General features: G+C 37.3%; 3 protein-coding genes across 3 annotated transcripts; 2 read left to right on the forward strand and 1 right to left on the reverse strand.

The window, feature by feature from the left end:
* Positions 1 to 1,065: 1,065 nt before the first annotated feature.
* LOC140797950 (serine/threonine-protein kinase 12-like) lies at positions 1,066 to 9,024 on the forward strand. Its single transcript, XM_073151659.1, has 12 exons — positions 1,066 to 1,696; positions 2,245 to 2,319; positions 2,401 to 2,496; positions 2,872 to 2,957; positions 3,086 to 3,206; positions 3,775 to 3,854; positions 3,996 to 4,058; positions 4,204 to 4,322; positions 5,617 to 5,702; positions 6,692 to 6,813; positions 7,638 to 7,749; positions 8,562 to 9,024. The coding sequence occupies exons 1-12, from the start codon at positions 1,355 to 1,357 to the stop codon at positions 8,658 to 8,660; spliced, it is 1,401 nt and encodes a 466-aa protein (XP_073007760.1). The 5' UTR covers positions 1,066 to 1,354; the 3' UTR covers positions 8,661 to 9,024.
* Positions 9,025 to 10,211: 1,187 nt separating this feature from the next.
* LOC140798253 (uncharacterized) lies at positions 10,212 to 15,227 on the forward strand. Its single transcript, XM_073152051.1, has 3 exons — positions 10,212 to 10,428; positions 10,521 to 11,055; positions 11,942 to 15,227. The coding sequence occupies exons 1-3, from the start codon at positions 10,394 to 10,396 to the stop codon at positions 14,942 to 14,944; spliced, it is 3,573 nt and encodes a 1,190-aa protein (XP_073008152.1). The 5' UTR covers positions 10,212 to 10,393; the 3' UTR covers positions 14,945 to 15,227.
* Positions 15,228 to 15,662: 435 nt separating this feature from the next.
* LOC140798230 (GDSL esterase/lipase At5g45670-like) lies at positions 15,663 to 18,649 on the reverse strand. The gene is made up of 5 exons (XM_073152005.1): positions 18,099 to 18,649; positions 17,094 to 17,218; positions 16,641 to 16,886; positions 16,278 to 16,530; positions 15,663 to 16,173 (listed from the first exon to the last, which is right to left on the reverse strand). Exons 1-5 carry the CDS (start codon positions 18,355 to 18,357, stop codon positions 15,950 to 15,952), a joined length of 1,107 nt encoding a protein of 368 aa, XP_073008106.1. The 5' UTR covers positions 18,358 to 18,649; the 3' UTR covers positions 15,663 to 15,949.
* Between the last annotated feature and the right edge of the window lie 4,571 nt (positions 18,650 to 23,220).

Below are 23,220 nucleotides of genomic sequence, written 5' to 3' on the forward strand. Positions count from 1 at the left end.
CGTAATATTAGTTAATCTATGGCACTTTTTTTTTGAGCTGTGTTATACTTGCAATTGAAGAAAAGATTGGTCCAGATATACATTTAATTATCTTTTTGTTACTTATTAGTTTATATTTTAGATTAATAAACACTGCTTTAGATTTGTAATTATGTTTTAAATTATTTCTTTGCAGTACACATAAGTGCAATTATAACTTTATTATCGATTCATATCATATTAAGAAAGGAAATTCTTTCTTATCACCTACCTAAATGTTTCGCTCAATTTGTTTATCTATTCTCTTGTATGGTCTATCTATCTTATTTATATTACTATTTCAATTTACAACAAAATACCTTATTTTTTTATATTCTAAATTAGATGTATAATTTGAAGAATGAGAAATTAGAATATAGATTTATCCTTAGCCGAAAATCAAACTAGGCCTTATGTTTCCTGCAATCAATCACTATATTAATTTTGATTGGGACTCGATTTAGGCTCTTTATAACACTTGCCGTAAAGAATGGGTCAAACCAAAACAAATTCTTTTCTAAAGGTAAATTAGAATTGGTTTAGAAACTTGTCTTCGTGTACTTTGATAAAAATCACGACCCTTAAATTTTTCATCCAAAGTTAACAATATTCATATCATTTTACTTGAAATTATTTTGTATAACTAGGTAACACTGAACTATTTCTTAAATACATATTTATTTAATAAAAATAAAATTGTACAAGTTATTTACTCATCTTTGTTAATGACATTTGTACACCTTAGTCCAAAAATGCACAAAGACGTGCCCAAAATATAAAAGTAATAAAAAAAAAGAGACTAATTGGTCTGAATAATAAATAGCTAATCAATTAGCAACGTAAAAAATATCAGCCATTCCAAATTGTAGACCAGAAATGTCATCATATGAACCATACGTAATAAAATAATACCATAGCCAATAAAAAGTGAAGCTAAAAGCCTAATTCCCATGTGAATCCTAGTGGCTTTGCGTCTAGCCAACGCAGTGGGGTCCTTTTGGAGTCTTTAACGCCCAAATGACTCAACCTTCTTCCCCCTAATGAAGTAATCGTTCAACATTTTTAGTCTTTCTGAGACCCCCAAAATCTTCCAATCCACATCCCAGCTCAGCGCGCGCCTCTTTTTATCTACTAAAGACTATTTCTTGTCCCCTCTCCTCCCTGGGCCCTGGTCCCTGGTCCCTTCCAATAGAATAGAAGAAGCTTCCAAAGTCCAACCCTCATAGCTAATAATAAATTTCTCCCCGTTCCTCCCCCATCTCCAATCCCATCGCCCGCAGATCCCCCCTCCCCTCTTCCGAGTCCTAGGGTTTGAACTTCCAGTTTCCCGAGAAGAATGGAGGTCAAGGCAGCCGCGAGTCGGTTCACCCTGGGGAAGCAGTCGTCCCTCGCCCCTGACCGCGACGCGGATCTCGAGGCGGCCCGAACCGGGGGATCCAATGGTGAGTTCGACCTCGTCCCCGAGATCCCCGCCAGTGTACGCCTCATGTACCTGGCGAACGAGGGGGACCTGGATGGGATCCGGGAGCTGGCGGATTCCGGGGTCGACGTCAACTTCAGGGACATCGACGGGAGGACGGCGTTGCACGTCGCGGCGTGCCAGGGCTTTGCGGATGTCGCGGAGTTGTTGCTCGAGAAAGGGGCGCAGGTGGATCCGGAGGATCGATGGGGTAGTACGGTACGTTGGAATCTTGGAATTGGTCTTTCTGTTTGTCTTCCTTGTTCTCTATTTCCAAATTGTTTGACAGATTCGAATCGTATGAAGAAATAACTTGACTGTGTCAGTAATTAGAGAATTGATTCGCCTGACAAGCTTCCGATTCCTATAACAAAAGGGTGTTCTAGAATAGTGAAATAATCCTATTGTACTTTCCCAAAGTTGTAAATTCGTGTTTAATGAAATCCATGTAGCACTGATGTGATAGGTTTCATATCCATTGAAAAAGATAGTTTCTTCTTGTTATTATTTATATATGTATTTATTTACTTATTTTGCTGAAAACAACTGAGGTTAATGCTCCGCTTGAATACCATTCTTGTGCGATAACTCCACAAAGTGTCGTTAGGAAGTGTGCCAATTTTGTGGGGAATAAGTTGAATACACTCCCTAAAATTGACACTGGATTGATGTCAGAATTGTATGTATGGTTTTATTCTGCCAGAGTTCATATAAATAATAAAATACAACAATAACAGTCAAGTTTATATAGTGCCTCTTATTAACAGCCACTAGCAGATGCAATACATTACAAGAAACAGGAGGTAATCAAGCTTCTGGAGAAACATGGTGCTAAGCTCAAGGTATGCCATGCATATTTTCTTGGGCTGTGAAGTTGGCTTGTTAAATGGAAGCTACTAATCTTATCCTGTATTGTGCTGAAGATTGCTCCAATGCACGTTGAGAATGCCCGTGAAGTCCCAGAATATGAGATAGACCCAAGTGAACTGGATTTCACCAACAGCATCGCTATAACTAAGGTAGTTAAGTGCTTCTTCTGGCCTACAAAATTTTGACATGGATTGAGATGTAGTCCTATCTTCTGGTCTAGTTTTACTTGTTCTGATTCTTGATTAATAGATTAATTGATGATTATACTTAACTATAGTCACATGAGAACCGTTTTTCTTCTTGTAGCTTTGCGTTATTTTCACAGTTCTACCTCCTTTGTTTGGAGAGAGAAAGTGGTTGAATCCACAGATTTTTTGTACCTCATTCTCTTGGATCATTTATATTTGAGTTTTCTTGAGCATCTGACTGTTTTACCATGAGTTATGATTTTCATTTTCAACAAAATGACTGCATGCTGCATTTTCTCACTCCTTATGACTTCTGCAAAATTGTCTTTGCCTCAGGGTACATTTCGTATGGCGACTTGGCGTGGAATTCAAGTTGCTGTAAAACAGCTTGACGAGGACCTAATTAACGATGAGGATAAAGTGTGGGTTGGTTCCATCAAATTAAGAGAGTTCATAGTTTCTTATTACCATGTACAATTACTTGTGTAATCATTCTTAACCATTGTTACTTTTTGCCATAACATCTTAAACTTGTTTTTTTGTTCTACAGAAGGGCATTTAGGGATGAGCTTGCCTTGCTTCAGCTAGTACGTCATCCAAATGTTGTCCAGTTTTTGGGCGCTGTCACTCAGAGCAGCCCGATGATGATTGTCACAGAATTTCTACCAAAGGTTTTTACTGAATCTTTGGATAACAATTCTTCATAGGTCATAATATCTGAAAAGCTCCACTTTATTCATTTAAAGTTAGGTTGCTGTAAATGATTTCCTTCTCACAGGAATTTATAGCTTTATTTGTTTGTCTTACAACTTTGATAAGCCTTCTCGTATACTTACGCCCTTGAGCAACTAGTTAGCTTGTTTTGTGTAGTTAGACCCTTGGTCTTCACTTATGACTACGATTCTTTTCTGCTGGAGTATCTTCTTGACTATTTGTTGGGGGCAAAAGGCCATATAGCAATTGATTTGATTTGTTCCTATTTTTGTTTTTGGAATCATAATGATCATCTAGATAAACAAGTTGGTAGAATCTTGAACTTGCAATAAATTAAATGTGGATATTTAACAGATAGTTCCAATCGACCATAGTTTGTGGGATCTTGAGATGTACAAAAACATTTTTCATATAAATATTTGTACAGTCTAACATACTGCATGCATATATATATATATATATATATATATATATATATGGTTATGCCTAATTTTTTAATTCCTTTTTGTTCATTTTGGTGTTCAGGGAGATTTTTGTGCCTTCTTGAAACGTAGGGGAGCTTTAAAGCCATCAGTGGCAGTTAAATACGCACTTGATATTGCAAGGTTTATTGATTTCTATGTGGAAAACATCTATAATTTCTGCTTCCTTGCAAATTTTCATGCTAGTTCTTATGCTTAAGCATGAGTCGTCTTCTATTCCTTGCTCTTTCCAAATAGAACCTAATTTTATTTAAATCACTCCAGAGGAATGAATTACTTACACGAGCACAAACCAGAAGCTATTATCCACCGTGATCTTGAACCTTCGTAAGTGAGCAATTTCTGCTGCTATTTTTCTCTTCATTCATGTGTGTTTTCATATTTATTGGATTGCTTGCCTTGTGTGTTCATAAGTTACCTGAATACTTGGAATTGTTAAATGCCGTTGTTCTTACTCATTGTATGATAACAGGAATATATTGCGGGATGATTCTGGGCATTTGAAAGTCGCTGACTTTGGTCTCAGCAAGTCGCTAAAATTGGCAAAAACAGTTCGAGAAGATAGGCCACTGACCTGTCAAGACAATGCCTGTAAGTAATTTTCTTCTCTCATGCTAAGTTTATTTCTTTTGAAATGAATGTGCATCATGACATCTATTGTACTATTTCCACTCTGAGCTTACATAATGCTTTTGCAGATCTCTCCACAAACCAGTCCTTATTATTCACCTGTTGATGTTTTGATGCTATTAGTAGTTTTAATGGACCTTACGCTCATGAGTGTACTACTTTTGTTAAGTCCTACTATAGTATAATGTGTAGAGCACATCAAGAAATTGCAGGAAATTTGTTAGGCAGAATGATGTCCTTTTATTTATCCTTTTTTCCTCTTTTTTGCTGAAGAACATTCCCGTATAGCTAGTTTTTTCTTGTGTGGAAAGAAGTATTAGCATGTTGGAGAAATTTTGGATGTAAATTTTTTTTATTTCAAGATCGCATAGAGAGATGTTAATACAGACCATGTTATAAATGAATTCTATTTAAACTTTCTTCATCAAGCAGAAGGCTTTGAACCTCGAAACTGTGTAGTTTTGTCGTTCTCTCTGCATGTTATGTTTGTGCAAATTCTTCTGACATAAGAAAAAGATAAAGGAAGAAAAAGAGCAGAGTAAAACCGAATGATGTTGCTGTTTAACTTCTCAACAGATGTTTTTCTTTTCACTTTTATGACAAATGTGAACTCTCATTTATACTTCATTTGGTCAATTTCAATCTCAAATTAGCTCTGCAATTCTCTGAGAGAGACTAAGTTGCAGCATGAACCAAAAGTGGAATTCTGTTCCTTGATCAAAGTGTTGCAAGCTGAACTAAGTTGCAGTAGATAATTGCACTTTCTTCGTAATAACGATATTATCATAATCTATTAGAAGCATATAATCAACTAGTTCTGCATTGGCATTCTCTTACTATTCTCTTGTAAGGATTTTGACAGACTTGAGACTTCCCAGAATATGCTATAGTTGGCAAAGGGAACATGTCTTGGGTGAGAAGTAAATGGAATATGTTTTGGTGATTCCTCTTATATCAGCTGCATCCAGAACTGTGTGACTTGGAACTTTATGTGAATCTAGTAGATTTTGTAGCGTTTGTTTATAAAGCAAGGGCAGAGTGTGACAATTAGGAGGAGCAGTCTAAACAAATCGACACATAAGTGGCTTTTTTTCATTTTCTTTTTTCGTTGCTTATAAAATGCTGCAACATGGTTGAAGCTTTCGTACATCTGCAGAGCTGATTTTACAAGAATGCTTGTTCTACTTCCTTCATGAGCTCTTCGTCTTCTGAATATTTAATTTTTTTGACAAAACATTGATACACATATTATCAGGCAGGTATGTGGCTCCAGAGGTGTTCCGAAATGAAGAGTATGATACAAAAGTCGATGTCTTCTCATTTTCTCTGATTCTACAGGAGGTAAACATCTTGAAACTTTGGATACCTATATTGTGTTATAGTAGGCTTTTTTGCAATTTTATATTTGATTTTGCAAAATTTACCTGCTATTTTCTTAGTTTATAATAATTTTTTACTCATGTACGTGTGTGTCTGTGTGTCAATTTGGAAATTCTTTTTGTTTTGTTCTTTGGTTTCCAACTTATTGACTATGTTGACATCTTAGTATCCTCCTACGCCTCTTGTGTAAAGACAACTTTTCTTTGCTACTCTCTCCCTATTGTTTTTTGAAAGCTCTATTGAAAGAATCAACTCTGGGGAACTACTGGATATTCGTGTAGCGAACTAAGGTATGATACGAATATATAGTAATCTTTCTTGGTAAAAAGGTTTTTTCTTTTATTTTTAATTATCTTGGCCCAACCTGTAGCCTTCACTTGCTGAGTAGTTGAGAATGTTTTCTATAATCAACTTACAACCACTAACTACCTAAATGTTTCACTTTTGGTGAGCGGTACAGATAAATGATCATTCATTAGTGTATACCTGAAGATGTCTTCATTGCTGTTTGTTTGTCTTCCTCTCACAATCCTAGACCTTTGCTGCTATTTTAACAAAGGGAAGAGAGGAATTTCTAGAGTTCTGATGGCACAAATATCTGCATCCCTTTCTGATAGGGGCTAAGTTGTCAGGGTTCAAATTGTGTTGGGACTGAAGGTTTTAGAACAATATCCTTTTACCTAGCTCCCAACAATCTGCTAAATTGTAGTTCAAGCAAATTTCAATAAATGACTGTGGAATGAAAATGTCATTAGGAAACTTTATACTAATTCATTTGGGCCTCTGCAATGTTTACAGAAGTAGGTTGTATGTTCTATCCTGTTGGTACAGCAGTAGCACCTTGATATAGAATCATCATGACATCTACATGACTTCTTTGGGAGAGGAGTGCTGAGCGGCCACATTTTCTGCTGATATATAATATTTCTTTTCTCACTAATTGTATCCAGATGATTGAAGGATGCCCCCCTTTTTCTCATAAGAAAGAGTGTGATGTTCCAAAAGCATATGCTTCTAAAGAAAGGCCCCCTTTTAGAGCTCCACTTAAGTATTATTCACATGGATTAAAAGAGTAAGTCTTTCATTGGCTTTATTATTCTTCCATTTTAGTGAGTTTTTTTTTGTTGGGATAATTGCACTTTACCTCCTTGTGGTTTGTCTCAATTTCATAAAATCTTGATGTATTTTCAATTTAAGCATTTAATTATTCTGTTGTCTTGACTAAATTGCAATTGTTATCTTTTTCATTATATTTAATCAAATTAGGGGTTGAATTTGAAGATCCTTATTAGAAATAAAGTTACGGGATATTAGATAAGTTTGTCAATAATATAATAAAAACATACTCATGTTTAATATGTTTTTATCATTTGAAATACAATCGATATTATTTTAGATACGTTGAAAAATTTATCCAATTATCTACAATTTTGCCCCTAATGAGGATTTTCAAATTTAACATATAGCTTAATCAAATATAATGAGAAAGGTAACCGTTGCATTTTAGTCAAGATCATAGAAGTGTTAAATGATTAAGTTGAAAGTACATGCGAGTTTGTGAAATTGAGCGAAACAAAGGGGGTAAACTGTAATTTCCCTCTTTTCATCTGCATCTTGTTATAGAATTGCTCAATGGAGTTGTTATCACTATTTTGCCTTTATAATTTGTCTACATTCTTGCGTAAGCTTATTTGTATCATTATTTTGCATCGTCCATAAAACTCCAGATTATGTGTAGATCAATGCTTGTACTTAGTGATGTTACGCCAGAATTCAATTTTAATAGCCACAAAGTATGTGAGAATATAATGTCATAGCTTCTTTGCAGTTAGTAAATATCAACTTTGGTTTTTCTCACCTGAAGAAAGCTCAGATCTTTCATATCACATTGTGTAGGTTAATTGTGCAATGCTGGAGCGAAAATCCTGCTGAGAGACCTACATTTAAGAACATTATTGATCAGCTGGCTGTGATTCAAAATGAATTTGCACATAGGAGGCGTTGGAAGGTAATTTACCTAAGTTATCCACTCGCATTTTTTTGGCGAAAATTTTCTACCTTAAATTTGTTAATTTATTGATGCCTGTCATGTTGCATAAAACAATTTGATAAAGGAACCACATCCAAGCTACTGACTGTGTTTGCTAATAATGTTATCTGGTTATTTTATATGAATATTTGAATGTGGAATTGCTCCATTGTCTTCTCACCTCTTTTCACTCTTGGGACTAAATTTAAACCAGGTCAATCAAAGGTAGAGAAATCAAATGCAGTAGAAACTGTTTGTTTTCGTATAGATGGTGCAAAAAAGATAGATGTTAATTAAGCTGAGATATTAAGCCCTTTGGGAATGTTGAAATTTATGTCACCCCAACCCAAGATCCCAACCCTTTTATGTGACATATCTCTCCTTTTGTGAGACCAAGAGCTGCAAACATGTTTTCTTTTATTTATCCTAAGATATTAAAATTTTAGATGCTTTTTCATCAAAGTTGGAGGCAGAAAAGCTGTTTCGTACAGACAAACTATTTTGTTCCACTTTGCATATTTTCTATCTGATATATGACAAATTGTAGGACAATTTACATTATTGTTTGTTGTGTATATTCAAAATATCCAGTTTGGTAAGACTACTTTTCCCTCAGAGCATCACATATATGTAACTGCCTTTTTCCATTTTGTTGGGTCTCCCACTGAGAGTGCTGCTCTCTAGAACTGTAATGCTTTTCATTACATTTCTCGACTTGTCACCTTCTGCCTTTTCTGGCTTGTTTTTACATCGCAGACATCTTGATGCTTTACTTTTTGTGCTTTGACCAGCTGAGATTACAATGTTTCCAGAACATAGAAGCAATTTGGAAGAAAGATTACAGTCAAAATGGCAGCCGGTCCTCACGTTCGTCACGATCTAATTTCTGAAGTCTTGACAATTTTCCTGTCAGATGAAATATGTAAATTCTAGTTTCATCCAGGAGGATAAGTTCAAGATAGGATCGAGAAATAATAGCTTTCCTTCCATCACCATCCGAAGGCTGTGGTTTCCTTTTCTAGTCAAGTTTTTCTTTTTCTTCTTTAGAATGGTTGCTGCCCATTATTTTGATATCCTCTGTTAAACCTTTATCTTGTATTTATGGATACTACATAAAATTCTTCGCATCTGTATGTAACCAAAAGTTTGGACAAATCTGTAAAACAAATCGGACGGAAGTGTTCACACAACAGTATATGTGTAGTTACCATACAATACATGTGAAATATATAGGACTGAAGTGTTCACTCGACAGTATCTTTGTGAAATAACAATGCAACAGCACTCTAAAGGGGAACGAGCATTATCCCCCCCGGACCCCCATCCATTGTTTCTGAGGATCTCAGAATGAAGTAAAATGCTCATTGTTTTTGATACCGATTATGCACCTACAAATCTATTATCCGATGCACATATTTCATGTTCCACATCACTTCTATTCTATTTCCAACTTAGTATCCTGTTGTTACCTAACATCTGAGATGAAAAGTTTGATCGATAATAGAATTAAAGGACTGTTACCCAAGAAGAATTATGTTCAGAAGCCATCAGCTCCGTGGTACTTCATAAGGAATTAAATTAATATTTAAAATATTTTTATTACAGCACTTCAAATCTACAAATGTATAATTTAAACTATCTATTTAATACAATTGTTTAATCTATATATCCCAAAGGGGGTGCACTTATTTTATTTATTCAGCCAATAACCTTTGTTCTATCTAAGAATTATGGTCGAATTCTCTCCGAAGTGGATTCACCTCGTAATTTCACGTCGCATAACAAAGCAAAATGACGTCCCAGTCCCACTCAAATAAAAAAGAAAAAGGGGAAAAAGCTTGCATCGTGTTCGTGCTCCGTTAATTCGTTCTAGCGACATGACTCGTGCGTCACTTCTTTTTACATGGCTCAGACCGACCGTGCACCTCATCTCCTATTTTATCCCCAAATTTCTCTCCTATATATATATATATATATATAAACCTAGCGTATAAATCTCTCACTTACACCGTGCTGTGGTTACCAAAATGCCAATAATCCATTTATAGTACCGCTATCCACTGTCCGCTCACGTGACGAGCAACAGACGAGTGGGTCCACTGTGTAGCGCCGCTCCGAGTTAAACCACCCATCTCCTGTCCAATTGCCCCATCCTTGGATCTCCACCGTACGATGCATCCATTTTTCTCCTTTCTTGTCGTAAGCGAGAGGACCCCGCCATCACCCCCCCCCCCCCCCCCCCTCCCCCACCGGGCGCCCATTGTCATAGGTTCTTTGACATTTATATTTTCGTCCCCTTCTTTTTAAGTTATTTCTAATTCCGCTGCTACTTAAAGTCGAAAATATTAGGCGTTAAGCCGAAACTAGTGAAAAAAAAAAGGAGGGGTAAAATGAAAAATTCTCTAGCTTTTGATAACTAAATCTTTCAATATCCTTTTCTTGTCCTCTGCATCGCTTTTAGCATCCATAAGCGGAGAGCGGGAAATTAGAAAGCGAGAAAACAAAAAAGTAAAAGGAAAAAAAAGAAGAAAAAAGAAGAAGGAAGAGAAGCTCTCCGTCTCTTTCTCTACTTAGTTTTAAGTTTTTAATTATTTTTCCTTCTTCTTCTCTTCTAAGTGAAGCCATGGCAGCGACGGCAGTGGAGAGCTTCTCGATTCGGTAAAATTCTCGTCCTTCGCTTCCTGACCTCTTTATTGTATCTCTTGATCTGATCCGATCTGATCTGATCTGTGGCGTTCTCTTGAGCGAAGGGAGTATGCGGCTCAGATGCGAAGCGTCGATTTCGGCAAATGCTGGCCGTTCGATGGGGACGCAGGGGTCGGGTCGCTCCCCCCGATGCCTTACCGGAGGTTCCGGTGGTGGTCCGACGAGCTCGCCGCCGCGAGATCCGGCGGAGGAGAGGTCGATTTGGCAGCGCCGTCGACGCCGGAGGAGAAGGGGAGGCAGGGGAGGGGTAAGCAGAGGACCCCGAAGAAGAGGTCGATCGTGGAGTTGTTTGCCGTTTCGCCGCAGATTACGGCAGTCGAGAATGAATCCGGAGACGGAGAGGAGGAGAGAGCGGGTACGGAGAAAGAGGGGAAACTGGAGAAGGAAGCGAGAGAAGAAGGGGAAAGAGGAAGAGGAGATGTTCTGGAAGCGGTAGAGGGAGGAAGCGGATCCGATGGGAAAAGGAAAGAACGGATGAAGGAAGACGAAAAGGTAGAGAAGATGAGAAAGATGAAGCTTAAAAGTAAGAAAGCTAAGAAGCAGCAACGGCTTCAGATTAAAATTTGTGTTGAGAAAAAGGTACACGATCTACCCTATTTATATCTTTCTAGAATTCCAGTATAATTCCTGCTCTTGGGAGCTTCGTATTCAATAGTTTATGCTAGTAGTTGGTGAAATCTGAAATTTGTTGGACCAAAATAGAAATGCTAAGGCAAAATTATTCAAGTAATAATTCTACCTTCTATAGTTGGATACTGTACGATTCCCATCATAGGAACTTTTCCCTCGTACCCTGACACCAAGAATGATCCAATTTTTCCAACACACTTAATTTTGTGGAATATTCACTCCTTGTTATATTACTGGACCTTGTGTTTCTCGTCGAACAAATTAGTGTATCTCTGACCAGGATAGACTTTGCCAACATACCTAGGCTATTGCGTTCTCAGAGGGGCGAACTTTCTTAACCATCACGTAGCAACCAAGTCCTTAAAGCTTTTGAAACCTCTCATTTATATTGTTCTTTTATGATAATCGTACTACTCTAGAAAACAAATGACACTAGTAGTTAAAATGCTGTCTCACTCCATCTTCCAATTACTCCTGTTAATTCTAGCCTTAAGAATTGAGCCACTCTCCAAAGATAACATTTCAATGTACTCCCGCATAAAACATCGTGGAATGATGAATTTTGGGAAGAACGTAGTGGAACAAAAAGAAAATGCTTATCATGATCAGTTTTTGAACCTAACCATGTTTCAACTGTTAGTGTTCCTTTTGTGGAAAAATTTTCATAGCATAGCTCATGATTACTGACTGCCAGATGATTTACCTTGTATATATGCTGCAGTTACTGTTATAGTTTTGTGCTCCTGATTTGAGCTCCTAATATTCAAGTTGAAACATATAGTAAATCATATGAAAATGCATGACAAGTAATTTGTGATTTTACCTCGTGTCTCAGGAGAAAACACACAACCCAAAAATATCCTCTCTTAACATTTCTCAATTATTTCAAGATGCAGTAAATAAAAAGATGTTTAGAAAATCTCTCAAGGTTTCTGTTCATACACGAAAGAAGAAATCTGCAGCAGTCAAAAATTTATTAGAGAAGCAAAATCTGAAAGTAAAACCCAGGTTGCTTACGAAAAGTCAGAAATCTGTGAAAAGGGATTTCCCGATTCACAGCATTCTCAAAAAGCAGACAAAGACTTCTTGTATGAAGAAGGATAATTTTACGGGTGATAGAGAGGTCGGGTGTCCATTAAAGCCTCATGGCGAAGCAAAAAAGCATGTCACCTTTTCTGGCAAGGATGATATACTTGGAAACAGTAAGAACAGTACTCGATTGGAGGTGCCTCAATTGCAAAGCCTCTGTAAAATGCTGTCAGATGTATTGGCTGCATCAACAGCTAGGAGTCTCATCAGAGAAAGTGATAGACCTCCTTCTGATTCTGAGGAATCTCAGGTGGTAAATGAAAGTAGAATTGCATCAGGACCCATGGAGAAGAATGATAGATCTCTCGCTGAAAATTTACAGTTAACTCCTGAGGTCATTGTTCCACTTGACAAAGAGAAGACGTACTTGGATGGATCTGTAGACCTAAATCATGTAGCAGAGAGCTCTAATAATCTGAATTGTTTTGACTCTGGAAGCTCAGCTTGCTCATCGAGTCATTTGTTCTCAGACAACACGGCTGCTTTGAATATTTTTCCTGAGGGGCCAAAATATGGCATTGGAACTCATGCAGAAGAAAATTTTCCTATAAGCAATGGTAGAGCAGGAATGTCTATCCCTATAAGTTCAAGCTGTGAGACAAGTTCACAGTCTCTAACCAGGAATCTGATTTCACAACCTTCAAGTTCCTGCCTAGTAAGTAGTTCCAAAGAAAATGTGAAGAACCCATTACTTGAGGCGAAGATGAAAAATCAGGTTCCGGACCTTCAACCTAGATGTCATTTGTCTTCTAAAGATGTGATGAGCAGCATAAGTTCATCAACAGGATCAAACAAATCAGTGGATACACCACTAACAACAGATTGTATGTCAGCCTGTAGGAACTTCTGCTTCAATGAAGATTACATTGGTCTTCCTCTTAACTCACATGGTGAACTTATCAAGAAGCACTCATGTCATCCTTTTGGCCCTACTGAGCTCTTCAAAAGACAGGACATGGTAAAGGGCTCTTCAGCTAGTTTTCCTGTTCCAAGACTTGCTAACCCGCAAAGTAGCATGGACCATGCAAATACAAGAAGCAGACATCCCGCTGCTCCATTGTATTGGAAGGAAAAGTTTAGATGGTACCCAGAATGTTACTACTCTCCTGTCATGCCGGTGACGTCTGGGTTAAGTTTTATGCATTTGCCTGGTTTTGAGAGAATGGAAATTCATAATAACTATGAACCTGCCAGAGAAGAAGATCAAACTGTCCAGCAAGGACGATACTCAATGAAACTCTCTTGTCCTGGATGCAGGGTACATAACCATCATTCTCAGAATTTGTTCCATATGGAGAAGTTTCAAGTTGATGGTAACTTGGACCAGGAGATTCAACCTGCTGCCCAACCAACAATGCGCCTGATGGGTCAAACAGTTACGCTTGGTAAAAACACTCAAGAATGCAGGAGCTTAGATGATGGAAAAATATGGACGGACAAGGATATCATATCTGAAGAATGTCACACTGTAAGAAATTTCGATCAATTTCTTCCATATCAATTGCCCCAGATGGAGTTGATAACGCATCCAGCATCTGAACTATCAAATGGATGCAAAATAAAGCCATTAGATGTTCCATCGAGCCTTTATGGCAACCCCTCAACTGAATTGCGGTTTGATCATATGCATTTAAGTAATCAACCTCAGAGGCCTTCAGGATGTGTCATCTCTTCATCCTTTGGAAACCATAGTTCTACAGTGAACAGTCATAGTCAGCATCCTCAAGCAATGCTGAATAGAGCATCCATGGGCAACTTGAATTCAGTAACCAGGTATAGTGACATTGGGTGTCAAGTACCATTTGTGGTAACCCATCACCAAAATGTTAGTCAGCATATGCTGCTGAACTCTACGCACTGTAAGCACACTCAGAGTCTTTCTTTCAGTACCTCATCAACTTCCAATCTACACAAGAATTATTGCAACATCGTAGAACCACCATCGGTCCGATCTTCCCCATGTCTTCCACATTGGCTGATAAATGCAAAACAGCAAAAGAAAACCCAGCTCTCGTCTTTTTCTTCATATCCAAATCCTATTGATGTGCACCATCCACGTGCGGTCTCTGGAAGTAAGCTTCCGTCCTTTCCTTCTACATACACCTCACCAGTTATCTCTTTTCCTGTTTATAATAGCAATAATGTTGCTCCGCCCTGTGGTTCCACTTCTTTATTTCATCCTTCGTTTATTCCGGCCTATCCACCAAGCAAATCTGCTTCTGCTGTCAGTGCCTCCTGTAAGAACAAGAGTAGGAACAGGAATGAAATGAAATCCAAGTATACATTCCTCAAAGGTCTGGACTGTGCCAACAGGAGTAAGAAAAGGCCTGCGGTTAAAGGTGACGAGTTCCTGAGACCAGTGAAGAAGCCTCATTTGACAATGCAAAATGACTTGACTATGCCAACAGAACCCAGTAGAAGAGAAGAATTGCCTGGATGTACCTCAGACGATACAGGAACTACAGAAATGTCTGCTTTTAATAATAAAATAGGTGAAGTGGATCTTCAATCGGTGAATAATGAAGATAGTGAATCAAGAACTCTTCCCACAGGCTCAAGACTCACAAGTGGGACAAGACCAGGGCCTGTAAAATTGAGTGCAGGAGCAAAGCATGTACTGAAGCCTAGTCCAAATATGGATGAGGACAACTCCAGACCAATTCATTCAACGATACCACTTGCATTTGGGACAAGCTGTGGTAAAATGACCCTGTCTCAAAAGGAAAATGCAAAAATTTACAGATTCTAGCTTCTACTCGGTGGTTCAAGGAAGTTTTATGAGTGATAGTTTCCTCTGCAATTAATTAGTGGTTAGCTCATGTATGTATAATACTATATCATATAACTAACCCATTTTGTGGTTTCCAAGCCTTTGTTGCAATTGAATTTTGCAACCTAAAGCTATGATGTGTAAGCTAGTATTTTGTTTCTAAAGTTGAGCATAGATGTATCTAATGTAATGTTGTCTTATGAATTTGATACTTATTTTTGTGCAGTGTGATATAAAATTCATGATACTTATTTTAGTGCAATTGAATTTTTTTTGTTCTTTTCATGATACAAAATTCATGACGATTACTGAAAGTGTGTTCTTTTCAGTTTAGAATTTACAACTTTGTGCATTTACAACATGCAGTTTTGATCTTACCGTCTACTATTTATGCCTTCTCCAAATAACGAGCAATATTTGTTCCATTTATCTGACTTCTAATATCCTGGAATTTGTCTTCAACCTATTACATATTCTTCTTATTGCAACTTCCGCATCTTTTATCTGACATTTTTTTGTCTCAATCCGCTGCTGTAGAGTTTCTTTTTGACTTGTTAGCATCTTCTTCAGGGCAAGGGGCTATATTACAAATTAGTGCCAAAAGAGTGTTAATATGAGAATTTCTCTGGGTAACGAAAAATTAAACAATTTAACATGTAAGGGGCAAGCAGATCGCAGATCAATTCTTATCGAGTCATAATAAGAAGAAGGTATCAACATCTTTCATTACTTCATAACAATACAGATAGTTCAGAGTTTAAACTCAGCATTTGAACGGCTACGATTGCTAACAAACTCTCCAAACCTCACATCTAAGAATCCCACACATCAACACAGACGGAAAAAAATAAAAAGAAAACAAGGTATTAAACTGGCACATGAGTGACATGACTCACTGTTCACTTCGTTAATTAATTATCAAACACTTGTCCAAATTTCGAGCAGAATGAGAGGAATAAGTTGCGGAATACAAATATATATATTTTAAACTTGAGCAAGATGACGGAGATCCATCGGATACGCATCGGACGATAACTGTGCGCTGTAAGATCTTTTACCGATGAGGATGTTCGCTGCCTCCGTAGGATGGAATGCATCCCAGAAGAGATACTCTGCTCTATTTTCGCATGGAGTTTGGAAAGGTAGGCAGGTGACCTGCCCATTGTTCCTCCCTACTCCACAACATCCTCTATTCGTCACCTTTATTCCTGAGATTAATAACAAAATTATATATATATATATATATATTATCACATCTTGCTCTAAAGAAGCAATAACTCTGGGGTAATAATCACACGATTAGATAACTTACCATTAGCCCCAGGATTTCTCAAGATATCTTCAAATATCCCGTAGCCATTGATGTACGTGAAATGAGCTCCTGGCAAGGCGTTGAATTGATCCACCAATGCAATCAATTTCTGGTTGAATATCTGGATGGCAGCGTTAATGTTTTCGACGCAACTCACTCCATTGGGGCTCCGCTGAGCCAACTCATTTGGGCTGCATCCCACCTGCCCAACTCCAATCAATGCTACCTTCCTCGCACCATAGTTGTATAGCGTCTAAACAAACAGCACCATTATTACCACACGCACAAAAAAGAAATTTCATCTTCTCAATGATTCGAAAACATAATAAATTAATAATCCTAGGTGCGAATTGGCAAACTAACTCTCAGTTGGTCGGAGTACTGGTTGATGAGGACGTCGGAGTACTGCTCCGGAGTGTACTGCCGACTGCTCGAGTAAAAAGCCGGCATGAAGTAGTTGTTGAGGTAGTCGTTGCTTCCCATTCCAACGGTGAAGATGCATTTGCTGAGGTAATTTGCAGCGGAGTCCTCGTCGCCCAGAATACTTACCATCTGCTGCACTGCTGACTGGTAGTTCTGCAGCTGCCCACTGAAGCTTATTCTCCCACCCTACAATTAACAACATTTGGACAAAAAAAATAAATCATGGCTTAAAATGCAAAATTTGCCCACTGTTCTTCCTTTTTCTATCTTTTTAGAGTTAGATATAGCTATTAGATTCAAGGGGATGCTTTTGTAACCACAGAAAATGTTATATATATATATATATATATATATATATACATATGCACTTAAAATTTAATATTTTTGGCATACCAATTGTTGCCCAGTTTCCTCTCTTATTCCAGCAGCAGCTGATGCAAAGTTAACGCCAGTGAGAAGTTGGTCTCCATTTGCTCCCGCATAAGGTGGGATCAAGTCCTCAAACCCCAATAGTTGAGCTACAAATTATCAAAATTTATATGTAAATTGTTATCTCACTAATACTCAGAAATATTAGTGCTGTCAATATAAAGTTTTATGTAAAAAAACTATCATACTTAAATTAAATAGGTGCCGCTGGGATTAATGAGAAGAGTTATAAAGTAGATATCAAGACTGTGAAAAGTTAAAGATACAGGACAAGCAATGCTGTGTAATTTATGAGTTAGATTCCCTAGGCCCCACTAGATTTTACTTTATATATATATATATATATGAGCATACAAAAATCCATCTACTGAAAGAAAATCACTTTGGTGGTTGGAAAATAACTTCTTGCAGCTGAAATAAATGTATAAAATTACTATCTCACTCAAATCAATGCATGACTGACTTGCTCAGAGCCAGAGCTAGCATTATATATTTATCAGCAATTATATAACGAGATGGTGACATATCACTTAATAGTTTGCTATTTCTATTAGCCAACAAGGACTTTATAATTGGCCAAGAACTCCACTGACACACTTCTTGATCCGTCCAATCACTTGGTCTTCCAATTGTTATCGTAAATATTGGTCATTTATTCCTCTCTCTCCACCATAACCAAAGTCGCAATCACTGGCCTCAGATGATAGGGATATGATACTGTATGAGAGCATTAGTTGCTAATTAATTCCTAAAACAAATGATACTGACACATATGTTTGGAAGATAAGATAAGATAGCATTGCTAATGAAGGGCTTAAAACATCATCTACAGTTGGTTTGTTAGCTAGCTGACAGTTTCTTCAACTCCAACATGATATTACTCAGTTTTGTAGAAGTAGCTACTTCAATATATTAAACACAAGTGTGCATTAATTTGCAGCGAAATGAGAGATGTTAGGAAAAGCTTACAAATGACATCAACAGTGGTCAAGCCATTGGTGAACCTCCCAGATGGGCCTCCAGGGAAGTCGATGCCATAAGGCTGGTAGTCAGCCCTTGCCAAGGATGCAATGTTGTTGTTGTTGCCATTGTCCACGAGGGAGTCTCCAAAGATGAAGTAGCATGGCACCTGTGGCTCTGACCTCACACAACTGGAGCTGATCAACCCCAACAAGACCACCAAACCCCACATCCCAAGCTTCTCCTGGAGTTGCTTGTGAGCCACCATTCTTACTCAGACAAGTGCAAGAAAGAGAGATCTAAGAAAGGTGGTGTGAGTGGTGGGCAAATCAATGCATACATGGAAAGAATATATAGGGAGAGAGAGAGAGGGTTTTGGTTGGGGTAGTGACGGTTGGATCCGATGGTATTTATTTCCCGGCAGGGTTAACGTGGAGGAGCATGTCATGTGGACTCGTTTATTCTTATCCGAGTGGACTTGTGAATATAATCACTAAGCTTATTTACAACCAAAAAAATATGTACATTATTCTTACCACACGTTCATGCATCAAGGGGATTCTTCTTCTAGCTACCGTAAGACCATTATATTGTTAGTTTTGCCCTGCCTCAATGTGAATCTGTGAATTGGATGTATCCATAATTATTGCCTTCCATTTAATATGCAAACGGCTCATTAATGCATCGTATACATAGTGAGTGTTTCGTTAGACGGTGCATTTGGATAGGGAATAAGTATAGCAGCAGTTTATTATTTCAAAACTCTTCCAATAAAATAATTAGAAGAGCATTCAGACAAAAATAATAGGCCTTGAATGATGTTCACGCAAATAAGGAGAGAGGAATACATGGGGGGGAAAAAATCCTTCTGTATATTTAAGAGTGCCTGAGATCTAAAGGCAGGGTGTGTGATATTAATAACTGCAGATAGGCATCCAAAGATAGCTATGAATAAGACTATAATGAGCTTGTGTGGAAGGGAAGAAGGCAGCAAATGGGTTTGAATTTGGTCCACCGTTCTCCACTGCTTCTATCATCCTATGCACCAAAAGCACAATTTTTAGGGTCCAGATTTAGTTAGGATTTAATTTTAGTATTCAACTATACCGTCTTTAATTTGTAAGACAAGTCCTTATACTGTAGGGTACGTCCTAGTTCATGTTATCTTATTATTAGGACTCCTTGCCCTTCTTTACAAGACATGCATTCATGTTCAACTTCTCTAGTGTTTGGAATTGAGATTTATTGTCGTCGATCATACCTCAAATATATCAATAACCTACAAGAGAAACAGGCATGGAGAAGATGGCCCATAAGTGATGAGCAGTTGCACAAAGTCTTCCCAAAATTTATGCACCGCCTCACACAGTTGGTACGACCTTATTGTCTTCAATATATACATTCAAATTTCATCTCTAAAGTTTAGGAATCCGATTTTTATAGTAGCAAAAAACGGGTAATTAAAAAGTGATTAAAAAAAAAATCTAAGTCTTAAAGAAAATCCATTCATTGGACTGCTCTTTCGATAGCAAAATTAGTGATGGAATAAAAATGAATATATCATGGAAATAAATCAATATAAATTGGGAGCAAAAAAGTTTGGCCAAATGATGGTAAGATATATAGAAGACCATAATAAATGCATCTAACTTTATCTCTTCCAAAATGGAATCAAATCAATCAATCATCCAACTCCGCGTCGTGGCAGATGGGATGATCTCCTACTCTCCTTTCCCTACAATGTACTTATATACTGAATTAACTCACTTCACTTTAAAGAAGCCCACCTACCATCATCAATTACCCATTGCCATTGCCATTGCCATTGCCAAACAGCTCAGGCATTGGCACTGTGCATGTGTGAATATGTGATCTATCCATTGACCACTCCTCTGTCAGTTCTACTGCATGTCTGCATGATGATGATGATATATATATATATATATATATGTGTGTGTGTGTGTATATATATATATATATATATATGGTCTCATTTCTACGAGAAGTAAATATGAGAGAGAGAGAGAGAGCTAGCACATGCCCTAATAAGTTCCCACCACTCACTCACTCACTCACTCACTCTATCCTATATCATATCTGTGCCAAAACAGTGGAGTAATAAAGAGAGTGTTGGTCCCTCTCTACGAGGCCAAGTCTAAGCCTGTGACTTTCCTTATTATATCACTGTAGCTCGTGGTCAAATTGATTGGAATACTAGTTAAGAGTTATTATCTAGTTAAATTTTCACTTAATTTTGATAAGTTACTATTATAAATTCGTCGTTGTCTCTCATGAGGTTTTGCTTGATATAGATCCAGATTTTCTTACACATCTTACTATTTTTCTATAATTATAGATAGGTTCTTTATGGATTTTAAAAAAAATGAATAAAAATATATCTGATATTCAATCTGTATCTGAATAAAGGTATCCAAATACTAGTTAGATGGTATTGATAGGTATAACACTTAGATAACTTGCAATGATTAAATAGCGGCCATTAATGCATGGCAATATTGGGCTACTAGGAAAAAGACATTTCCTGCCCGGAAGAAGAGGGAAATATAAGAGGTGGAAATTTTGGAGCCACGTCGGCAATTTTAATCCCATCGCATCAATTCTATTGGTTATCCCTGTTCCTATTCGTATACTAGGAATAAACGTGGATAAGAATAAAACTATCCAAGATCCATTATCCAATTCTCTTCACAACTATGAAACGAGATGGGCCAATGGAAGGCCCACTATTAGACACGTAAATTTGGATGTTGGGCTTCAAACTTATGGGTTATATTGGGCCAGGCCCATAACTTTGGAACATTTTCAAATAACATCCTACATTTTAGGGGTTTCTATTTAACACCCTAACTCCACACTACTAACTAAAAATGTTTTATATTTTACAAAATGGTACTTTGGAAGATAAAATTACAATTAATTTTTTTCAAAGAAATTGATTAGTCTAAATTACTAAAATGCAAAATGCTATTTAAATAGTCTTTTGTATAATTAACTTATAACAAAAGGTTAGATATGAGGTTATATATGCGATAAAAGTAGGTAGAAGAATGCCATCATACTTCTTTACTCCCACACGTAAACCCCAAGAAAAAAGATAAATTAAATTAGTGGATAAGCTTCACCATTGCAAGTGGTCCCGAGAAGAGAAAGATGGACAACCCTAATCACCCATATATTTTTTTTTAAGTGCAAGTTTAGATCTCACAATCTATGTACGTGTCTCATCTGAAGATTGGGATTGTTTGTTTCATTTGGTAAGTTAATACTATGCCACGTCGATCGATATAAATTTCTAACCTTTAAAAGTCCTACGTGCATGGCGGGTATTTGTATTCTTTGGTCATATATGTTAGAGCCCCCCCCCCCCCCCAAGGAAAGAATAAGAAGGATGGATATAAGTCATCGAATTCAATAATAATAATCCCATAAAACTTATTATTTATTTTAAAAAAACGAATTTTAGATTTACCAAACAAATTAATGACGGTAGGTTATTTTCTAATAAATAATTTATGGATCGATACGTAAATAATAGAAATTTAGGATGTAAACTAGAAATATTCACCCATAGAAATTAAAATAGTGATCGACGAGAGAAATTTATGGTCGTCGCGTATGTGTATGTATATGTATATGTATATAAAGCGGTTGTTTTCTGTTTCAATTGTGACATACCACGTGGCAGACATCGAATGGGCAATCATAGAACGCACGAATTGTACGACCCAGTAGTAGTAGTAGTGTGATCTTTTATTAATGAAGTTGTCAAGGAAGTGCAATTATAATTAACTCTTGCCCTTAATTTTCCCAATTCCAATTCCCAGAGCTCCGAGAGAGTAGATAAAACGATGGAGGAGTTCCAAGAAGCAGACATCCTGTGGCCTGAGACAGTGGAGGAGTACCAAGACTCGGATGTCATCTGGTTGGCCGATCACGTCGACGACCACCGCCGCATCGCCTGGCCGAGCCGGAAGGCAGCTTCGTCCCCGGTCGACATCCCTCCCAAGGCGGCTGATCTCCACTGCCCGTCGCTGATGGCCTTCACGAATTCCATCTTCAATCTTAACAGCGTCGTTCCCACCGGGAAATTTGTTCCGCCGCACATCTTTTTGGCTCGGAAGATCAACCCTAAAATGGTTCGCGTCGGCCATGGTAAGACGGTGAAAGAAAGAAGAAGGATTCCGGAATATGTTAAGAAATTGTGACACGAAATTAACTTTATCTTATCTTGTTTGTATCTATATATATTTTTTGATCGCGGATAAAACACTACTAGAGCAAAAGATAGAGATGATGTATCGGAACAATTCTTGCTGCTGTTTGATCTTGATCTTGATCTTGTAACTACGATCGATGCTGATCTATGTTCTACTTAATCCGGACTTTTATTTGAGATTTTCTACCATTTTAATCTCTTTACAACCAGATTCCTTCATTTATAAGACTCACTTGTTTATCACACATAAGACCAAGATAATTGACTGAAGCTATACATATATATATATATATGTAATTGTATTTTAAGTTGGATTAGATTAAGCTCATGAACACGTCGACAATGATTCTGATGCGAAACTATAATCACTTAACCTCCAAAGACTTCTGACCCTAATCATCAAATAGTGTGAAGCAAATTAATTGCTCACGTAATTAACACATTATCCCAGTCGTTTAAAATAAGACTTTGATTAATCTCTGCGTATTAAATTATAAATTAAGACGCAGAATTTATGTGCATGAGAATCTTATTGTTTCGATATCCCAATCCAAATAGATTCCTTAATATGATCCACATATTAATTTTTTTGGACCTCTAAATCTATTCTTTAAGTAAATTAATATTATTCTCTCTTTCTCCTCCTTTTCTTTGTAGATTTTAGCTAGAAAATATTGAAATATATACCTATCAGACTACCAACCACTTTAATTACGGATTACACCATATGACCCTCATCATGTAGGCACAAACAAAACAAGTCTCATTAACGATTCACCAAAACGAGAAAGATGTCCACATTCTAAGCAACCCGCTTTAAAAAAAAAAACATTGAGAATTTTGAATTCTTATGATAAATTCCATACTGACAACTTGCTAAGTCCGTACCCATGT

This window comes from Typha latifolia, chromosome 11, assembly GCF_019914945.1.
Source record: "Typha latifolia isolate L0001 chromosome 11, TyphaL0001v2, whole genome shotgun sequence".
Classification (NCBI taxonomy): domain Eukaryota; kingdom Viridiplantae; phylum Streptophyta; class Magnoliopsida; order Poales; family Typhaceae; genus Typha; species Typha latifolia.